This window comes from Zootoca vivipara, chromosome Z1 (assembly GCF_965207765.1).
Source record: "Zootoca vivipara chromosome Z1, rZooViv2.hap1.1, whole genome shotgun sequence".
NCBI classification, from domain to species: domain Eukaryota; kingdom Metazoa; phylum Chordata; class Lepidosauria; order Squamata; family Lacertidae; genus Zootoca; species Zootoca vivipara.
Window position 1 is genome coordinate 47,905,864 of NC_142583.1, and position 18,037 is coordinate 47,923,900.

Consider the following 18,037-nt stretch of genomic DNA (forward strand, 5'->3'; position numbering starts at 1 on the left):
TAAACAAAAAAACAGACAATCCCCGCCTCCAAAAACAAGCAGTTCCCTCACCAAACCACCCTAAAAATATATGTTAGAAAAATTCAGTCTTTAAAGAGGCCTTGGTAGGTGTTGTGGGGTATTGTGGTGCCCATGTTATCCACATTGGGGAGCCCAGTAAAGTTTGATGGATCAGTGGTCTGACTCAGTATTGATTATAGGTTTGGTTCTTACCACAGTTTTAAAAATAATTGTGTGGCTTATTTGCTGAGTTGTCATGATGTAATCCCGTTTTGATGCCAGGCATTAACAATTTTGGTGTCATTCTCAGTTAGAGAAAAGCTCTTTTTGTATTAAATAGAGGCAGGTTTCTGGAGAGGGTGAGAAGAAAGCTGAAGCACATTTCAGTTTTCAGGAAAATGTATTTATTTTTTACAAATTTATATAAATGCCAAATGGCATCTGTCATGAATGAAAGAAATAAACATATGTGCTGGAAGCAGACACACAGGGAAATTAAAACCAAAACCCATAAAATGAATACATGACAACTTCAAAGGGGGCAATCTGAGTCCATCTGGAATATTTTTTTGTGTATATTTACCATGAAAGTGATCTCGGTGGCCATGCAGACTTCTCGTCTCTGCATTTATTTTCCTTTGTTTCTTTTCCGCATGATGCCAACTGTGAGCAAATACAGTCAAACATCTTATGCTACAGCATAAATCAAATCTTTTCCGTTTTTTTCTTTTTCTTTTACCATCTTCCTGGGAATAGGAAATTGCTGATCGGGAAAAATGGGTGCTATTTGAAAACTTTAAATACACATTTATATTGGGGAGTTTGGGGGGGTGTACTAAACCTTGGGTAGGTCACTATTGGGACATAAGCAAACTGCTAAGGCTGCAGTGTGTGGACTGTACATTAAACTCCTTGTGTGAATTGATGGTCAAGACCAGTATGAGAGCCAGTGTGGTGCAGTAGTTAGTGTCGGACTAGGACCCGGGCAACCAGGGTTCTAATGTCCACTTGGTCATGAAGCTCATTGGGTGACATTGGACCAGTCTCTGCCTCTCAGTCTAGCCTAAGTACATAAGAATAGCCTGCTGGATTAGGCCAATGGCCCATCTAGTCCAGCTTTCTGTTTTCACAGTGACCAATCAGATGCCACTCCCCACCCTCACCCCCTGTAATGACTATGTTCTGTTTCTGGATGCTACCAGAGGTGTGTTTATTCTGGGATTGGTGATGTTGATGCATGTTAGCATCAAAATACCAGCCCACCCACCCCCAATTTAAACTACATTTACCCTTTCCAGATTAAATTGGGGGGGGGGTGTAAATAGGCATTCTGATGCCAACAGTTCTGCGTGGATGCTGCAAAAAAATAGTAACAATGAATATATGAGGAGCATGATTGCAATATCTCCGTGACCAGCTTGGAAATTCAGTCCCCATCTCTAAGCCCCCTCAAGTGATAGCTTATGAGCCTTATGATCTCTGACATATAAAAGTACCATTTCCACTGTTTCTTTTCCCCCTTTCCTTGATTTATACTGGGAATACATGCTGATAATTGTTCTGAGAATTATTTGAGCAACTAGGTCTTTTTAGGCATCTCTGAAGCAGTTACAAAAAAATTATGGGATTTGTCCCTCAGTCTTTTGAAGATGCTCAGAGTTCTTGCTAACTGTCTCAAAGCAGTGAACCGAATATTGGCTTCAGCTGGTTTCCCATCTCTGCTCAGCTGCAAAACTTGCCATATGAATATTATGCCTTTTATTTGATCTACATGGGGCTGTCCTTGAAGATGATTCAGAAACCTTCAACTGGTCCAAAATGCATCCACCAGATTTCTGGTCAGAGTTTCATTTAGAGTTCAAACATCCCCTTTTTAAAAACAGCTGCAGTGGCTATTCTGTTAGACTGGGATAGCAAACATACAGATACCAGAGTCTTGTTGTGGCTTAAATACTAGCAGATTTATTGTAGCATAAATAGATGGTGATTCTGAGAGTAAAGTGTTAGAAGTATCGTGTCCAGAAGTCTAACTCAATTCTGCCAATTCCCCATCAGCTGAGGGATTTGATGCAAAGCCATCAATCTTTGTGTTTCATCCCAGATAAGAGGGGTCCACAGCAGACATTTTCCTACTGGAAAAGCTTCATGTTGCCTAAAAGCAAACACTCCCCCATGCCCAGGCTCTTTTTATTATGGGTAAAATTGGAGGACAAAGTAAAATTTGATTGTCTGTCATTGATAGGGGAGTGTTTTTGATGCACCTGTGCCTTTTAGCCAAAGTAAAAGTTGGGGAAACCTCTTCTGCTGCTATGTTTCATCCATGTGTGGTGGTAAAAAGCACAAACAGTGGCAGGTCAGCATTTGCCATATTATAAGTGTTTTTGTACTGCATCTAACAGACTTTGCTGGTAACCCTTATCTAGAATGCAAGCCTTCTGGTATTTGCTTTCATCCTTAAGTCATCCTTTAAACCCTAGATTATTGAGTTTGGGGAGTGTTCCTCCATCACAGGTGTCTTTTGAAGCTGATTCACTGTTTTTTTAGACTAGATCAACAGACAGCTTGAATAGCACAGTACAGCAGCCCAAGAGCATCGTACAAACACATGCCCGCCTACCTCCGCCCTGTTCTAGTCCTGAAGTCAATCACGTAGGAATAGCAAAACAAAAAGCAGCACAGGCTACAGTATTGTGTACTCTGCCAAGGTAGGCATGCACCAGAGTGTAGCATCAGAGGATCTATGACCATTCCAGCCCAAGCTGTATCCTGTATCGAACCCATAGCACCCTTCCCTAATCGCATTGCCAATTTGTTGGTCGTGGTCTTTATATAGCAAGAATAATATCATTCTTCCTCTTGCATTTGAACCTCATGAGCAGGTTAGTGCTTAGAATCTGGCATATTGTTTCCATCCCCCCAAGTATAATGTGCTTGTTTTGGTTGATCCCTAAAGGTCAGTCCAAGAACTACATGTTCTGGAGCAGGGCCCAGTTTGATTACGCATTGCAAGTGGACAATTTATTGATTTTTCTAGCGCACCGAAATGTGTTTTTAATTCGTTTTGTGCCATTTCATAATTCCTGGCATGCTGTTAGCATGAACTGCCCATAGCACTAGTTTTCTCATTTATATGTGTATATTAGCACTGATATATTGAGGTGTTTGTGGTAGATTATTTGCGGTTATTTAAAATTCTGAACTTCCCAGTTATTTTTTTCAAGGTGTCACCAAAAGTTCAAACTCTAAACAAATGCACTATTTAGTTTCCAAAGTTTCCCAAATAGTTTATGCTGGCATTTGAGGCTCTGCTAAAACTGTATGGAGATCTGGCTCAAATATTTATAATGCCAGCTTGAAAAAATGTCATTTCTTGTGTCTTTGTAACAGGCAGCAGAATGTGCTGGAAAGCTGTTTATCTTCCATTCTTCCTTGCCGACTGCAGAAGCACCAGGGAAGCTGAAAAGCAGAGATGATAGAAAATTGGTTAATACAGAAAAAGAAAAGGTATTTCAGTGGTTTTTGTTTGTTTGTTTTTGCATGCAACTTAGTAAAAAAATATATGTTACTCTCAATGGGTAACATGAAGCTATATATCTGTTTTTTACTTCAATTAATTTCGGATTCAGGGGGATTGTTATTGGGAATGCAGTGTTCCGGGAAAATATTTTCCCTTCGTTCCTCAGCTGCTGTCAGGACTAAAATAGCATCACCCTGAATCACTACAAAAGTCATTTTAAAAAGTTCCAATTGGTGCCCGTGGGAACCTTTTTAAAAAAACTTCTCTACCTGTGCTGGGGACTACACTGATTTTAGCTCTTTTTGCAGCTGGAGGCATGAAGATAACACTTTACTTATTCTTCATTTTACCATAAGAGCCCAAACCACATGCTACGCTAATGCACAGTGTGAAGGTATGTGATCAGGATTGGAGGTTTATTAAGCATAGCATGTAGTTTGGCTCTTATGGTAAAATGATTAATAACTGTTATGCTTAGTAGATATTTAATGCAGCAATAATTATCTCTAAACTGAGTATCAGTTTTTGTTAATCGTCTTTCATACCCAATAAGTCTTTTGGTGATTCTTGTCATTGTTTAAGGAATGCATCACAGGAGTGCCTTTATACCAAACTTTTATTGCATAAGTTACTGCTGACATTTTCCTTGAGTTTTGCTGTTAACTATTGCATTTAATGTATTGGCTTTATTTAAACTGATTCCTTCTATTGTTAACCAGAGCGTATGTTTAAATAATTGCTACTAATGAAATAGTATATTTGTAATTAATGTAAACAACCTTGGGAAGATAATAGTCTTTGAAAATGGGTTAGAAATATGTGAAATAAAGTAAAATAAAATATGCATTTGCCCTTGAGGTTGACGTGCTATGTTAACATTAGCAGCTTCATACCCAGTGCTGCTTGGGTATTCTAAGAAACCCAAAAAACTGGTGCCATTTTGAAAGCTTCTTTATACATCTTGATTCAAAACTGCATCCAAACATAGACTAAAATGGGCTCCTTTGACCTCTGTAACCACCATGCAAAACTTAGTTACAATATCTTAAGTGGTATCCAAATGCATGGTGAACAAACAACTCTATATCATACATGGGTATAGTAGTCCTTTTAAATGTTTTTGCTGTGTTTGCTTTACTATTTTTCCGCTAATTCATATTGGATTATGTCAGGTTGTTCTCATGAATGGTGTTTTGTTTGCCTATTGCTCAGTACTTGCCTTTAAACTCTCCAGACACTGTTTCAACCCCAGACAAATATTTATGAGACCCTGGCCAGAGACTGTGTCGCTAGTGGCTGCTGCGTGGATCTGTTCCTTTTCCCAAACCAGTATGTTGATGTAGCCTCCATGGGCCTTGTAACAATGCACACAGGAGGAACTCTGTACAAATACAACAATTTTCAGGTAAAGGTTCTCTTTCTGTCCACTTGGATGCATGGGATTTGACATGCATAATATGCTGCTGTGTCACTTGAAAATGAAATAGTAAGGATCTAAAAGGACCGAATGTAGATTTGGAGATGAGTCACAGCCTGTCTAGATACTGTTGTATCCAGAGTTTGTGAAAAAGCATTGCTTATTTATACAATATGAACTAGAGCAGAGCTGATACCACAACTCCAATCTTAAAAGGTAAGTGTTGAGGGGAAAGTGTTTAGGGAAGTTTTCAATGTTTGATGCTGTACTGTTTTTAATATTCGGTTGGAAGCCGCCCAGAGTGGCTGAGGAAACCCAGCCAGATGGGCGGGGTATAAATAATTTATTATTATTATTATTATTATTATTGCATGTTAATCTTCTACTGAACTGAGCTCTCGCAAACCCCTGAATCTTTTTAATGAAATATCTGCTACTCTACATCCCTGTTAAAAAATAAAGCCATTGGCACAGCATGGAAGCAATGAATATGGTTAAAAGCAAGCTGTGTCTTGATCAAACAGTTTCTGAGAAAAGAATTTCAGATCACTAGCTTTAAAATGTATGCTTGCTCCAGTTATTAATTTAGAAAACAGGCATTTCGTTTGTTAAACATCCATTATTGATTATTGGATTCATTTCGTTATTAGTATTACTTCTGAGAAGTTAACAAGCAGGTTGAGCTTTTTTTTTAAAAAAAAAAAGTAGCCTGCTGGAACATTGGTGAGTCTGAGAGCCCTATGAAATTGTTTTTTACTGTACCCCTTATTAAAAGGAAAGTTGAATACCACTGAATTTCTTAAGAGCCTGCAATTCTGTTCAAGTCCTGGAATAACTTTCAGCATGTTGCTGCCATCTAGTGGCAGGTCTAAAATTTGCTTAAGAGAGATCTTTCTTTGTTTTCATTTAGGTCCATTCTGACAGCCCCCAATTTCTGAATGATCTCAGGAAGAGTATAGAAAAAAGGATGGGATTTGATGCTATCATGAGGGTTCGTACTAGCACAGGTAACAACTAGAAATTGACAAGTGGCACCTGCCGTAGAAATTGCAATGTGCTGTACTCAGTTCAGTTCTCCAATCCCTTCAACAGTTAATCAGCATGTTGTAGTCATTAAGCACACTCATTCCTCAGTCAGCTGTTTTTTGGGGTTCCCTCTACATTCCTCCCACTTTTTTGTACCTTGGGGTTCCCTTAAGCTTTCTGATAGGTCCCTGATGCTGGTGCCTTTGGGCCTGCATAATCGATTGCCTGAACCAGAGATAGATAGGGAAGGGGTTTTTTTGTGGCCCAACTACGGTACTATTTGGCTTTCTTAGTTGCAATTCTCCACACTTTTAGTGGAACAGTCTTAGTGTGGCATTGGGAATCCAGCAAAAGCAGAGGAACAGGGTTAGGTCATATGTAAACATGTGAACAAGCCATGCATACTTTCCAAATGAGAAACGGCCAGTGTCCCAGGATTTAATAAGTCTTTGAATCCCATAGTTCAGAATACATTAGCAACTGCTGGCAGCTCCCCAAATCTAGTAGTCATGGATAATCTGGACTGATGTTATGGTTGGCCCCATTCATCTCTAGCAATAGTGTATTTCTGAAGGTCAATTAACACATTGCTTCTCGAGTTGAAAATACCATCACACGGTGATTTAATCTTTTGTCAGATTCATTTTAACGTTTCGTATGAATGTTCCGCAGCATAGTGTCATGGCATTCATCGCGTAAGGGCAAAGGTTTGGGAACAAACATAATAAATACCAACTGTTGCCACACACAGCAATTTTCGAGTGAAATGTTAGCCATGTGAAACTGACAAGATAACAGAAATGTGTTGTTGCCCTTCCACATCAAGTAACTTGCACATCAATCCTGAGGAAGGAAGGAGGGCAGAGGAGGAATGCCACTCTCTGACAGTCTTTCAGCTGTGGTGCTGATGCTGCTGATAACCGGCAGTCCATAGATGAGATTATTTTGCAATCTGCTCTAGGTTTCAGGGCTACAGACTTTTTGGGAGCTGTTTACATGAACAACACCACGGATGTCGAAATGGCAGCAGTAGATTGTGACAAAGCAGTGACAGTGGAGTTCAAGCATGATGACAAGTTGAATGAAGACAATGGAGCTTTAATCCAGGTAACAAGCTATATAGGTTCATGTGCTTGGTCTGTTCAGGGTCTCTCTCTGTGATTGATAAATGTGTACAGCATTCCAGACATTTCCCCCTAAAGTGAGTCTTGGTGTTATATGAGTTTTCCAGACACTGATATTTTTCCACTAGGGAGATAAGATCCTTTTGCCATGGTTACTGCAAATGTGGAATGGGAAGGCACCATCTTGTCCTTTGCCTCAGGCAGCAAAATCGGCCCTTTCTCCATCATCTGAGCTAGCAACTATCCCGAGGGCACTAAATAAAAGAAAATATCCACAAAATTAAAGCAGCAACTGTAAGGAAACCTTGCTCTTCTAGTGAGAAATAGGTTTGATTCTGGGTAGAAGCTCCTCCCAACATAAGCATAACATCACACAGATTTATCTTTCTGTTCATGAGAGGGTCGATTTATTCCAAGGATGGTTTCTACACCATAAGAAGGACAATGCTGGAAGGAGGAAAGCAGGCAGTTGGGTCACTTGTCACTAGCAACACCAAGCGTCCAATGGTTGTCCATGACACCTGCAAAGCCACATTCTACATTCCATCTTGGACTTCCACATTGGCAATGGGATAGTGACCTCCCATACACTTGAGGGCAGCTGGCTAGCTTAAGGTTGTACAGGGAGAACAGAGGACTGCTGAACACTCCTCCAGCACCTGCCACCTGAAGGAGCTGCCTCACTATGCCTAATGGTAGGGCCAGCCCTGAAGACACTCTCCCTTACTGATCATATTGGCAAGCACGATCCAGTGCTCCTCTCATAGCAGGACGAGAGGACAGAATTGCCAGGAGATGTGTGGATTGTTATTAGAACAGAATCGATGCAAATCTACAGCAATGAAACCACAGCAGTTTTGCTTCCCAGTGTCCTATTAGAGAGAATTGAAAAGCTGAATATTTCCCCCCTGGCTTTTCTGCCTCAAAAGAGTTGATGCAGCAATTCTTTAAAACCTAGACATGCTATAAACTTCCACATGAGGTGAAGACTTTTTATTTTGTCATGACTGCTTCCCCCCCCCCTCTCTTTGTGCAGGTAGCAAATCGAGTTCTGAAAATGACCTAAAACCTTTACTTTTAGTACAGTTAGTCATCCATCTTGAAATATAGTCCATGAGTCAGCCACAAATCCTTGTTGTAAATGTGGTACAATAAAATATAATGAGCCTTGGCAAGGATGAAGTCGTTCCTTAGGAAAACACATCTCTGCCCTAAGCCCTTGTATATCAAAGGGAAGTGGAGGGTGTCTGTCTTGGTACCACAAGAAGAGCTGGATCAGAACCATATGGCAGTATTGCTCAACCTGAGGCTCCCTTTAAGATGGGATAGAATATCACCAGGTTTGGGGGTGTGGTGTCACAAGACCCACTGTACTTGTGATTGAAAAATTTTTATACCATTTTTAATGTTCACATAGTTGTGACCGGCCCTGGGACCTTGTAATAAATATATTAATACTGATAGTAAGAGATGAAATTATGGTTTCTGAAAAGTGAATTTCACATTCATGTTAATTGCAGTGTGCCGTTCTCTACACATCGATGAGTGGTCAAAGACGACTGCGTGTACATAATATTGGCCTTAACTGTAGCTCCCAGTTAGCTGAGGTCTACAAGAGCTGTGAGACCGATGCGCTTATAAATTTCTTTGTTAAAACAGGTAAGCTTTGGGGTTTTTTAGAAATATTTTTTATTAGTTTTATATAATAACACAAAAAGACAAGACATAAAAAAACATTTCTGTCCACCTTCCCTCCCTCCCCCCACAAGTCCCCTTCTGCCACAAGTGGATCCTGCGGGTGTTGAGAGTCGAAGGTAGTCCATTTTGAAGCTGGGTTTGTCCTCACCCCCCCTCTCCTTAGCTCCTGAACCCCCCCCCTGCCACCAGGAGGCCCCGAGACATAAAGAGAGATTGGGGTAGGGGACCCCCCCCAACCATTTATATCCTCCAGCATAATACACAAACAAACAAACAAACAATTAAAAATATCAATTTCTTACTTTGTTAGACATTGTATTTATGGCTTCCTCAGATCCCTTCTTCCTGATTTTCATAATTCTTAATATAATTATGGCGGGTTTCTTATTCTTAATTCCAATTCTAATTCTTAAAAATCAACATTATTTCCCTCCTTCTTCGTGCCACCTCCCCACAGGACCCCTCCTGTCACAAGAGGCACCTATGAGGTGCGACCATCCAAGGGAGGTCTATTTTGTAATTGGGTTTCCTTCCACCCCTCCCTCCCCCCAAAGCCCCCCCTGTAAACAGGCAAGCTTTGGATGTATGCTTTGGAAAGGGGAATTTGAGGGTGGCTGTGGAGCCTAACTTCTCAAGTAATGCCATGTATTATAAATCAGAGGTGGCACGTCGGAGACACATTTATTGGGTGCATGAATAAAATGTCCTGGGTGTTGCATGTAGCTGGTCATCCTCCTATGTCAACTTCTTATGTATTTGCTAGGTTCTTATGCAAATCACAATCTCATAGTTTAATTCCACAAATTGTAAGTAACACAAGAAAATTGGCATATTTACATCACATCCCAGGGGCATGCTGAGGATAGATTATAAGCCATGTTGTGTCTTGGATGTATGATAGAAACCCATTCTGAGTACTGTTTTCACTTTCATATGATTCACATTTTAAACCAAGAAGATATCTCTCTGGGCAGGTGCAATTTATTGGACTTGGATCTGCTTTAAAAAAAAGTCTGAAATGTGTTTTTAAGAAGTTGATCAAATAAAACTCTGGTTAGTAGTTGACTTCTTCTTAATTCAGTAAATAAAATAAAAGGATGTTGCTTTACTCAGCCGTCTGTGAAAAGGTGGAATGGAGGAGTGAAAGAAACAACTTGAGTTTCATCTCACTTTCATACCATTTTAGCTTACAAAGCCATTATCAGCCAGCCATTGAAGACTGTCCGTGAGATCCTGGTGAACCAGACAGCTCGCATGCTGGCATGCTACAGAAAGAACTGTGCTAGCCCATCTGCAGTGAGCCAGGTATTTTATATTTTCAGCTCCAAATGTTTGAATTTTGTGCAGTGTTGGCTGTTGGGGTTTAGCTCTGAAATCCCAGTTTTGAACATGGGGAGTTTGACAGAAAGCTGTACCTTCTAAGGAAATAGTGGCCCTCCATGATTTTTAAGATGCGGTTTTGATTGCCACCACATCATCTAATGAGTTTTCCCATTGCAGCCTAGATTGTAAGGCCAACAGATGGCAACTCCCCCCCAAATAATAATAATAATAATAATAATAATAATAATAATAATAATAATAATAATCCCATGCCATTGTAAATGCCAGCACTGGTCCTTCATATATAAGTGTGGAACCCTTTCTCTCTCGGTTACTTTTTTAGCACTGGGGGTTAAGCATGACGTAATGAAGAATGCATAAATATCACTTTGCTCATTGCCTAATTAATCAGTAAGAGAAACATTGTACATTTTTCACCAGTTACGTCATCACCTTAAAACCATGGGAGGTAAGCACCACCTGCTATCTTGGCATAAAAAGAACCAAAGCAAAGCTTTGACAAAATTAATTCCCTCTTGTGGACTTTTTCAGCCAAAGATATTGTCAGCTTTAATTATCACTTTCATGACCAGTGTTGCCCCCAGGTTGTTCTAGGCAAATCTTTATTTTTGTGCTATGTGTATCCACTGTATATAAAATAAAAGGGCAAGGTATGTGGTGAATTTTTGGTGCAGTTTCCACTGGATATTGTATCACATCACAAACCGCTTTCCTGCTTAATCATCATATTGGCATCTACTTACTTTCTTTGTTTACCACAAGATCAGCCCTTACGTCACCTAGAATGTGGACAGTTGAAGGCAATTTTCAGCTACAGGCAACCCCTGATTTGTGCAGGGGTTGCATTCTGGCTCATCAGAAGAGTGCACACAAGTCTGTTCCGCACCATTATACCCCTGGTTGCCGCAATGCACGCATGCACAGTTGTGCACACATCAAATGCATGTAAACAGTGGCGTAGCTAGCTGCTCGGGTGCCTGGGATGGCGCACCTTGAACCCAGGAGCAGGGCAAGCCACCCATGGGGTGGGGTGAGCCGGGGCAGGACTTGCTGCAGGGCTTCCAATGAGTCCGCCCGCTGCCTCCCCATCAGCTGTAGGGCGAAAGAACAAAGAGGAAAGGTGCTCCCAATTAAGATTAAGATTTACACCCACTCCCCCCTTATCTGCTCGTTGTGACTTTGGGCTGGGTGGATGTAGGCTTTCCAGTGACAGAAAGTCTGTTAACTCTCTCTCTCCCAGTTCTTCACCACCCAGTTCTTCCCAACTTTTGTCTTCTAACCTATGTCCCTCTGCAAACCACTGTTCCAAATCTATACTGTCCCACCGCTCTCCTCAGCACGGTCCCTGACACGCTACCATTTTGGGCAGCACGGAGCCTGCAGGTGCCCGAGCCACTGCATCACTCCCAGGAGAGATGTGTGGCTTGAGCGTGCTGCAGGCCCCGTGGTAAGTGCCGCTCCCACTCGCAGAGGAAGAGGGGTGGGGGGAGCGTACCACCCCTGGCACCACGATCGCGGTGGGGTGCCATCGCGGCTGCCCCCTTCCCGCTGAGTGCCATGCTTCTGCAGGTTGCACACCACGCCCCCAGGATGCGAGCCACGCCCCTGTGGGTGGCATGCCATGCCCCTGGGATGTGCACCAGCCACGCCCCTGCCTGTTCTCCACCCCCGGTGCTGGAGCATGGAGCTCCGCTACTGGCCGCTCCCACCCGTGTGGCACCCAGTGTGCCCCGTCCCCCCCCCATGTAAATCAGTCGTAAAGGTAAAGGGACCCCTGACCATTCGATCCAGTCGTGACCGACTCTGGGGTTGCGCGCTCATCTCGCATTATTGGCCGAGGGAGCCGGCGTACAGCTTCCAGGTCATGTGGCCAGCATGACAAAGCCGCTTCTGGCAAACCAGAGCAGCGCACGGAAACGCCGTTTACCTTCCCGCTGTAGCAGTACCTATTTATATACCTGCATTTTGACGTGCTTTCGAACTGCTAGGTTGGCAGGAGCTGGGACCGAGCGACGGGAGCTCACCCCGTCACAGTGATTCGAACCGCCGACCTTCTGATCAGCAAGCCCTAGGCTCAGTGGCTTAACCACAGCACCACCTGGGCCGTAGCTTGTATGTAAAAATAGTGGCTGAACAAACAATTAACGCCAGCCTTTGTTTTGTTTCCTTTGGCATATGTCTGGTGAAATGCTCATTTAAAAATCAAACATTTGATGCTGAACAAACAAATGGTGCAGTAGTTTGACTTTACATACTTTCTTGTCTTCCAGCTTATCCTTCCGGATGCAATGAAGGTGCTCCCAGTCTACATGAACTGTCTCCTGAAAAGCTGTGTGCTGATAGGCAAACCCGAGATTTCCACGGATGAAAGAACTTTTCACCGACAACTGGTCATGTCAATGGACGTCGCTGGCACCCAACTTCTATTCTATCCACAGCTTCTGCCAATTGTAAGTTGTTGAGAGAGGAGCGGTACAACAGCAGGTATCAGGGCTGGCGCCATCACGGACATCCTCCGAGAAGTGCTAGGGGGCTGGGAAAGCCTTACTCCATCACATGACTGCTGATTTTGCTAACATTCGGTTGGGAGCCGCCCAGAGTGTCTGGGGGAACCCAGCCAGATGGGTGGGGTATAAATAATAAATTATTATAAATTATTATTATTATACCAGACAGTGACCACCACCTTGAAGCCACCCATATGAACAGAGCTCCATGCTCACACCCCAAAATGGACAGTATGTAATTTTACATACAGCAGCCCAAATAAGGCTGGTAACTTAGAGCAGCCATACAGGGCCAGCTCTCTGCTGGGTGGATGGACTGCTTGCCCATTTGCCCACAGCAGCAGCCCAGTAGCAGAGCTGAGCCAACAGCTAGGCATAATCCCACTGGACTTGAATTGCTGTCACCGCCATTTTTAGCTACACCACTGGTAGGGCCAGTGTAAGTAAGACATTGGTGCTGGTGAGTGCATGTGGACAGACTGGGACACTGTACCCCAAACCACTTTCTGGCAGCCTCCCCCAACACACACAACCTCTCTGCCACCTCTGAGGGCAGATGAGTGGCCCACAATAGTTGCAGGAAGCAGCAGATTCTGGAGATGGGCACTGAGGGCAGTTTACTCAGAGCCACGCAAAAGGACGAGTTGCTCTTGGTAGGTGCGTTTTCATACGTGAGTCAAATTGGAAACACTTTTGTGCCCCTTAATGTCCATCTTCGAGGCCATTATTCTGCCTGCCTATTTCTGTACATACTTGCAATAACTTTGTACAGTTCTGGTGATGTCAGTATAGTAATACCACCATCCACTGTTGTGGCAGTGTGACAAACCCAGGTCATTCCTCAACCCGGAAACATGGGAAACTGCCTTGCACCAAGTGGACTATGGATCTATCTAGCTCAGTATTGTCTGCAATGACTGGCAGTGACTTCCAGAGTTTTAGATGGGTCTTCTTCAACCCTACCCAGAGATGCTGGAGATTGAATCTGGGATCATTTGCATGGAAAAGATTTTTCTGTCCTTCCCAACTGGTTACAGAACCACTCGCAAGGCTGCAATACTGCAGCATTGGGATGTTCTGCAGCCACTTCTTTTGCAGTCTGTCCTGAACTCAGATGGGCTGATACATTTGCTTTATATAGTCAGAAAATGACCCCAGATTAAGCGATTGAATTTAGTCTATCCAGTGTTACTGGGGGCAGTGGAAGGAGATGTCAGTTCAACAGCCTGCAGTTGGTCTGGCAGATGGAAAATAAAATGGTTTAGTAAAAACAATATTTGGAAAGGTGCATAAGCAACTAGAACAGCTTTCTACCATTTTATTCATCTAGCCACAATATTTGTGCTATTTACTTTCAGTGAACATACTATAGAGAAAAGGACTATGGGCTAAACAATCTAACCTTATCATTACAGCACTCTATGGATGTAAAAAGCGACGTGTTCCCCTCTGCTGTTCGCTGCTCCGAAGAACGTCTGTCTGAAGGAGGACTATTCTTACTGGCAAATGGGGTACACATGTTCTTGTGGCTGGGAGTCAGCGCCCCACCAGAGCTTATCCAGGGGATATTTAATGTGCCCTCCTTTGCACATGTCAACACAGAGGCTGTGAGTACACAGGGTGGTATAAGATGTGTCGAGGATGGGGGTGGGGAGAGGTGTTGTGTGCTTGCCTTGAAATGCAATCTCCAGCTTTAACTTCTGTTTAATGATAAAATTTCCACTGGCAAGTACAGCTTTAAGATCATCTCCTCCCCCCTTACTAGTCAAGGGGGCTGAAAGTACAAACACTCTACCAGTTCAGAAGCAGGCAGTGGTAAAGAACCAGGGGTGGGTTTCTGCAGCTAAGGGCTATTCTAGATGAAAGGAAAATACTAAGTTTCTCAATACGAATATTAACTCCCCTCCTCATCTGCTCAGGATAATGGCTACTCAGCTGTTGTTCTCCAGCTGCATTAGAACCGCACCCCAGCAGAGAGTAACATGTGGGTCAGTGTTTAATTCAAGGGAAGCCCAACCCTGTACAGTTTAAAGAGCTGTAGTATAGACTGGATGTGCATCCACAGTTTTTCTTTCTGTCCTACCCCCAACCCATTCATAGGACTTGAAATGCCCCAAATTTAAAATAAAAAACAGCAATTCTGCAGACCTCCAGAGACTATTATTATTATTAATTCTGTTGGGAGCTGCCCAGAGTGGCTAGGGAAACCAAACCAGATGGGTGGGAATGAACGAAGGAAGGAAGGAAATAAACATTATTGAAATCCGCTTTAAAACTCTAGTACTTTCTGCGACTTGGAAAAGGAAATAACATAACATGGGAAGCAGAAAGGAAATACACAAGATGCTAAATGCAATTGAAAAGCAGAGAATTATAGAGAATATATGTAAATAGTAACTTAGATAAAGCAAGACAAGAGAAAATTAAAGGGAAGCGGTGCGCAAACAATAGGAAGTCAATTTTAAATTTTTTATTTTTGTGTTGTTTTGCTTTTTTCATTGTGTTTATTATATTTGTTAATGTTATCTGATTGAAATTTTAGGAATTTCGTTATTGTATGTTATGTTTTCATGTTTCTGTTATTTCTCTTTTCTGTATCTATTTTTTGTAATATTTTAAAGAATTTAAATATTGTTTTTTTAAGAAAAGAAAAGAAAGAAAAGCAAAATGTCATTTATAGAAGAAAATCTGAATTTGCATGGTGTTAAGTTGCAGCAGTACCACCAACTTATGGGAATTGTTGTGGTGCATGTGCTTAACTGGGTTTTCATGTTACAGAGAGCTAAATTGCAGCTGTTGGCATAGCAGCCTATATCATATTTCTTTGCTTTTTGTAACATCTAAGTTGCAACTTAATATGGGTGGTTAAGACAGTAAGAGAATGGATTTAACACTTTGTTCCTTATATGGTCCCAGTCTGGACAACACGTACCCACCCACCCATTGCTATTTGCCCCAGAAGAAAGTTACCATTGACACCAAATACTAGCCACATAGAAGATCTGGATTGGGAATATGGGTGGAGGCAAAGGTTTTAATTCCCTACCACCCCAGAATCTGGAACAGAAAGTGAGGCTGGCCAAAGGAAGTAATTGGGGCTGCTTACTGCAACAAATACAATGTCCAAACCCATGAACAATTATATATATTTTTTTAAACATACTTTTTATTAATTTTACAAACAGCAAAAAAAAAAAGGAAACGGTACATACATAAACACCTTTTCCACCTCCTTCCCACCCACCCACATGGATCCTCCCCTGCCACAGAAGTATCTCATGTAGGTGAACAGTCAGAGATGGTCCATTTTATGCTTGGATTTCTGTCCTCCTCCCCCTCCCCTGACCCCAAAGCCCCCCCCTGCCACCAGGGAGCTCCAGCAAACCAGGGCAGTACGCAGGAGGACATCCATCCAACCATCTATTGTCATACCAAAAAAAGAAAAAAATTAAAATAGGAAAAAAGAGAAAAAAGAAAGAGCAAAAAAAGAGAAAAAGAACAGTACAAAACAGAAAAAAAATTTCTTACATTCATAATTGTAAAACCATATTTTGTGGGCTTCCCCTCCCCCCCCTTCCCCGGTTTTCATCCCTTTTTTATCATCTTTTTTTTTTTCAATTTAAAAAGTAAACTTTATTGAATCATTTTTAAAAGCATGTACAATAAAATTATATGTTCACAAAATCCAAACAACAAATATGAAAATAAAACCACTTCCCAACTCTTAACGTGTCGCTTATTTCTCCTATTCACTATATTCTTGCGTTGTCATTTCTCCATTTATATCATATTAATATAAATCCCTTTCCTTTTCACTTGATTCTTTTAACAAAAAACCCCTATTCTCTTCTAACCTAAACAGACCCTTAACTCCGTTTGGATATTCTTCTTCCTAAAATATTCTTCCACATATTCCCACTTTTTAATCAATTTCTGTTTCGATACATTTCTAATTACGGCAGTCATTTTGTCAAGATTCATAAATTCAACTAGCTTTATCTGCCAATCTGCTACCCCTGGTGCCTCTTCTTTTTTCCAATTCTGACCTATCAATAATCGTGCTGCTGCACATCCATAAAGAAAAATGTCTCTTCTATCCTTAGGGAGGTTTTCTGGAAGCAAACTTAATAAAAAATATTCCGGTTTTCTTTTAAAAGTAACTTTCACTATTTTTTTTAATTCCTCATAGACGTCCCCCCAAAAATTTTTAATTTTTATGCAACCCCACCAGCAATGCATATAATCCCCTATCCTGTTACTGCACTTCCAACAATTTTTATCGGTATTTTTATATATTTTGGCAATCTTATCCGGAGTAAGGTGCCAACGATAAAGCATTTTCAGCATATTTTCTTTGATTCCTTCGCAGGCCGTGAATTTCATTGTTCTCTTAAACAAATTTTCCCATTGTACTTTATAGATTGGTTTGCCCAGATCCTGTGCCCATTTAATCATAACACACTTTATTTCCTCATCTTTTAATTCCCATTCCAAAAGATATTTATAAATTTTGGATAATAATTTGATCTTATTGTCAATTATTAATTCCTGAATCTTGGATTTCCCTTTAGGGAACCCTTTGACTTTATGCTCCTTAAAAAGGCTTTGAACTTGGATATATTGCAGCCAACTAGCACAATTTGACATAATCTGCTCATATGATTTCAATATTAATTGGTCTCCTTTCTTTTCTAATACATCTTGATAAGTTAGACAATTTCTCTTTTGGATTTTCCCTCCCACTGCTGTCATTTCTAGTGGGGAAGCCCACCATGGGATTTGAGGTTCCAATAGATTCCTGAACTCCAACCAATTTTTAAATAAAGTTTTCTTTAAAACATTTTGTGGGCTTCCCCTCCCCCCCCTTCCCCGGTTTTCATCCCTTTTTTATCATCTTTAACAGTTTCTTACTTTATAAAAATACACCTTTATATCTTATACAACTTATAAATCAATTATTATCATTTTCACCTAATGTTCAAATCACTGCAAAATCAAACTCCCATTTTATCTTCCCGTGCCTAATTTTTACTCCCTCTATAAGCCTCCATATTTTCACATTTTTCCAAAATCCATTCACTTTTAAAACTATAACTATTCTCAATTTAACCTTACATCCCCGATTACCGGCTCCACCCCCCCCAATCCAGCAAATTCCATAATCAGCAGACCAGTTATAAACCTGTTAATCCATCCTTATAATCACAACATCACTTTCCCTTTACCCCACCCCCTGTTTATAGTCTTTTGCCATCCAGGCCACCATACAAGACCCCTGAATTTTTTCTCTTCTCTGCATATTTTTTCCTTCTTCCCTGTGGGTGTTCTGGAGTTCCAGTAATACCAATCGTGCCCCCCTCAAATGCAGGGCACTCCATCCAACTTTTTGTAGAGTAAAGTCATC

General features: G+C 41.4%; 1 protein-coding gene across 5 annotated transcripts in view; it reads left to right on the forward strand.

The window, feature by feature from the left end:
* SEC24D (SEC24 homolog D, COPII component) overlaps positions 1-18,037 on the forward strand; it is a 61,179-nt gene that overhangs the window by 39,852 nt on the left and 3,290 nt on the right. For all 5 annotated transcript variants that reach the window (XM_035111604.3, XM_060278560.2, XM_088660384.1 and 2 more), the window contains 8 exons: positions 3,388-3,504; positions 4,752-4,922; positions 5,845-5,941; positions 6,922-7,067; positions 8,605-8,743; positions 9,969-10,087; positions 12,397-12,576; positions 14,049-14,240. In XM_035111604.3, coding sequence (XP_034967495.1) covers positions 3,388-3,504; positions 4,752-4,922; positions 5,845-5,941; positions 6,922-7,067; positions 8,605-8,743; positions 9,969-10,087; positions 12,397-12,576; positions 14,049-14,240 — 1,161 coding nt within the window. The remainder of the gene's footprint in view (positions 1-3,387; positions 3,505-4,751; positions 4,923-5,844; positions 5,942-6,921; positions 7,068-8,604; positions 8,744-9,968; positions 10,088-12,396; positions 12,577-14,048; positions 14,241-18,037) is intronic.